At 40.0% G+C, this 4,164-nt stretch overlaps 1 protein-coding gene across 1 annotated transcript; it reads left to right on the top strand.

Moving 5' to 3' along the window:
* Nucleotides 1-260: 260 nt before the first annotated feature.
* On the top strand, nt 261-1,256 carry LOC134214720 (cuticle protein 16.5-like). The gene is made up of 2 exons (XM_062694040.1): nt 261-414; nt 545-1,256. Exons 1-2 carry the CDS (start codon nt 403-405, stop codon nt 1,115-1,117), a joined length of 585 nt encoding a protein of 194 aa, XP_062550024.1. The 5' UTR covers nt 261-402; the 3' UTR covers nt 1,118-1,256.
* The last annotated feature ends 2,908 nt before the right edge of the window (nt 1,257-4,164 follow it).

Genomic DNA, 4,164 nt, shown 5'->3' with positions numbered 1-4,164 from the left:
CAATTTCTCGAGTTACCCCTTATGTTTATTGAAGTCGCTGCGTTACAGCCCCCGTCCGGCTAATATTGGCAGTAAAGGAGAGCGTAGAACAAGACAGTAGTATGGCAGTGTAGAATAATGTGCGACGAAGTGGCGTGAAACTTCGGCAGCCGCTCACCCGCACACTCTCGGGCTCCGGTCAACGCGAGAGACGACGCAGCCTGTTGCTTGTTGCCGTCTTCGGACCGGGTCCGGATTCTCTACATGCCGTGCGTGGATCGAGCTTTGTGATCTGTTTTCTTGTGCTTGATATAAAAGCGGCGTCGGCCCGAGCAGGAGGTACAGTCAAATAATATACCTTCAAACAATCAACAACAACTATTCAACACAGACCTCTCTTCCCTTTGGAAACAATCTTTAAAAATGTTCAGATTGGTAATTATCATTATTTAGTAGATTGCTTGACTATAGCACGACTTCTGTGGTTACGCTTGGTTGATGGAATTCCGAAAATGTAGACTAATCTATGTGATTTACTTTCTGATTCTGTCTTATTGCTCTCCAGGTGGTGTTGTCTGCTGTTCTTGCCGTTGCCGCTGCTGCCCCAAGTGCGACCTTGGTGGCTTCGGCTCCTTTGGCATACACGTCTGTGGTTCATCAGCCAGCCCTCGTTGCTCAGAAGGAAATTGCTTACCAGAAAAGCATTATTGAGGAGCCAACCGTCGCTCACGTAGGAACCGTTGTTAAGAACGTCCCAACTGGAGTGTCCCACCACAGCTCGTCGGTCGTCCATCACGATGCCAAGATCTCCGAGCCAGTGTTCGCCCCAGCTGTCCAGAAGACCGTTGTTGCCACTCCAGTCGAGAAGACCACTTACCACCAGACCTACGCTGCTGCTCCAGCCATCACCTACGCCGCCGCTCCAGTTGTGGCCAAGACCCAGTACGTTGAGGCTGCCCCAGCTCTGACCTATGCTGCTGCTCCGGCTCTGACCTATGCTGCCGCCCCGGCTCTGACCTATGCTGCCGCCCCGGCTCTGAAGGCTCACTACGTCGAAGCTGCTCCAGCTCTGACTTATGCCAGCTACCAGCCAGCTTTGACCTACGCCCATGCCCCAGCCGTCTATGCCAAATACTAAATGAATGAGAACTTAGGATGTTGAAGGATGATTGTCGAATTATTTTTCTTTTGTTCACGCTTTGGTTGTTTCCAGTGAAAGATGAGAAAAGTAATGCTTGAGCGGGAGAATAAATTGTTCGGTAGTGAAATTTTGTAAACATTTTGTGTTATTATACTTGTACTAGGTAATATGCATATCACACGTATCACATCCCTGGTACACTCATCGTTTGATTATTCAACAGGATCATGCTAGCCTTAAAGCATTAGCTAAAGCTCTATCATTGTTTCGTCTTTTGTTATATTTAGTCCAATGCAAATATTCAATCATTTGCTTTGGGTTTTAAATAAGTCACGAATGGAGTACTCAATTAGGGGAACTGTTCCATTTTACATCTCACTGAACATATATTCATCGCATCGCAAAACAAAGAAATACAGCACCAATCTTTTCGCTTATTTTTGCTAACATGCGTGTTCACTGCTGAAAAAAATCACAAAAATTAACAAACAAATCAAATTCCTTTTAATTGCATGGGAAGGTCGGAAAACCCGAAAATTTCCACATTTTGAAGAAACATCTAACATTTTGGCGAGGCAAAACGCCCTAGTGGCAATAACCTACTAAGTACACCCAGGTTTTTTTTTTACACGGTTGGAATTCATTAATTTCCCGGTTAACCCGAACTTTCACAGTTTTTTAAATACCACTTGAATTTTCTTTGATTTTTTGTGAATTTTTTCGTGGGGTTAACTCATTATTTCATTGACGCTGAAGGTCTCAAACGACTAAAACCAGACCGTGTAAAAAAAACCTGGGTGTACTTGCGTCTCCACGGACTATCCATACTAGAATGCTGATTCGCCGACGCGTGGTACTTTGTTCCCAAGGAGCTGTCAGCTAAAAGGCGTTTTGCCTCATGAGTTTTCCGGCAACAGAATATCACCACTTTTTTGAAATGTGAATATTATCAATATGATTGAGATTTTTGACAATTTTTGAATGGCATCAACTAGCTTTCTTGTTTAACTGATGCATAATGTAAAAATACCCATGAATAGCGTTACAAATAAGACAATAGAGCAGTGTTTGTATCCCCCTTCCCCTATAGCGAACTAAATAATATTCTTTTAAGCACAGTTGGGAAAAATCTAGGTTTCTTTACCGACTGGCTTTTCTGAGGTCAGCAAACCTCATGACCTCAAAACTCAAACCTGCTGCCAAATATAAATTAAGCACTGTTTTTTCAAAAGTAGTAGTAGTACAACAAGTAACGATCGGGCTTTCCTTGGACGTACGGTAAGATGCGCGGCTACAAAGTAAGACCATGCTGAAGGTGGCTGGAATCGATTCCCGGTCCAGTCTAGAAAAATCATTGTGTTATCCTCATGATACACAAATGCAAAAGTCGTAACTGTTGAATGAACATGAGAGAGGCAGCAATGTTTCAGTGGGGTATGTAATGCAAGTAAGAAGAAGAAGAAAATGCGATTATTAGGCCGAAAACGATTTGACAAAACATTTTATTCAGCATGGCGTTCGACCAAACTACTAATTTGGCCGAAAATGTCGTTTGGTCTAACAATAGTACATGTGAAAAGTGTGGCGTTGTTTATGATAACTGAGAAGTAGGAAATAAGAAGCAAAAAAATGAAAATTGTGAAATGAAAAATAAGAAGCAGGGACCGAGATGTGAAACATCTTACTTCTCGCTTCTCATTTTTCACGGTGAGTAATGTAAAATAGAATTTGGTCTCAAATTAATTTTCTTCTCTCTTTCACTCGTTACAGAAATTATATGTGAGAAGTGAAACCAAAGTATTTCTTCAAACGATCATTTTGACCAAAAGAGATTTTCGGCCAAACATCTTTTTTGTCCAAATGGTCCACATTCTGTGGATATGTAGCTTAAATCAATCTCGTAGCTGTTTTCCAACTGACAAGATGCACAAATTAAACCATTTTTTCGATGTTCGATGTTCAGGACATTCGAAGCGAATTTGGTTGCTGCGAATGCGACTGAACCAGGTCATATATAAGTTGCAGCAACCTTTTTGAAACATGTTTGTTGGAAAAACCTTTCTGCTCTTAATGTTGGAATCTATAACTAGAATGGCTTTACTCATTTTTACCTTTTTTGTATTTGTATAATTGATTGATTTATTATTTTTAGTTGAACAACAGAACTGCAATTGTCTCGTGAGACATTACCTATGATATGATACTGAAGGTAATATTTCCAAGTTTAGTTTAGTTTAGGCGAACCTGCCCGTTCTCGCTCAGATTTTATCTTCGATTTGTCAATCATTTTGTTGACTGCAACGTCGCACTCTAGATCGCTTTCAGTTCGAGCTTGTTCAGAGCTCATGAAACCGTTGCATTTTGACAATTTTATATTTTTTCGCCGTCAAATTGATCAACTCTTAGTATTTATAAACACAGCTGATCTGAAGACGAATCGATCAGTGAGGAAATTTTGAAAATCAGTCCATCTGCTCGTGAGTTATAATGCCTCAAAGAAAATGCAAACTCATTTTTATATATAGAAGAAGATAGATGAAACGATTTCAAATGGGTGTATTGTTGCTTGACGTTTATTACAATGGTATCCATAGGTACAGCACGGTAAAGCCCTGACATGACTGTCACAATGGCCATCCTAGCCCTCAAAATCTCATTCATCAATCGGTACTTAATTAACATTTTGTATTCTATTTGGATTTATTCAAGATTTATTACAGTTTTATCAGAGCATTGGATAATCTTTATGATTTTATCGTATTTTTCGTTTAGATCAAGTTATCTCAATGCTATATTTTCTTATAATGGTTTTAAGAAATGCTCCAAGTACAACCGGTTTTTTTTTGACAAGTTTTGAGAAAGTTGTATGGTTCTCTCCGTTAATTAAAAAGGATATTCACAATGCAATGTCACCATAAACCTTCCTCGACACTATAATGGAGAAATTTCTCTTGCTTAAGCATGTTTCAAAACAAACACAACATACTGTCAAATTGGACGCAAATATGACGATCTGTACGCAAAAACAATCAATCTGAGAAAAT

The sequence above is a fragment of the Armigeres subalbatus genome, chromosome 2 (genome assembly GCF_024139115.2).
Source record: "Armigeres subalbatus isolate Guangzhou_Male chromosome 2, GZ_Asu_2, whole genome shotgun sequence".
Classification (NCBI taxonomy): domain Eukaryota; kingdom Metazoa; phylum Arthropoda; class Insecta; order Diptera; family Culicidae; genus Armigeres; species Armigeres subalbatus.
The sequence above is the reverse complement of the archived record's forward strand: the minus strand, read 5'-3'. Positions and strand labels throughout refer to the sequence as shown.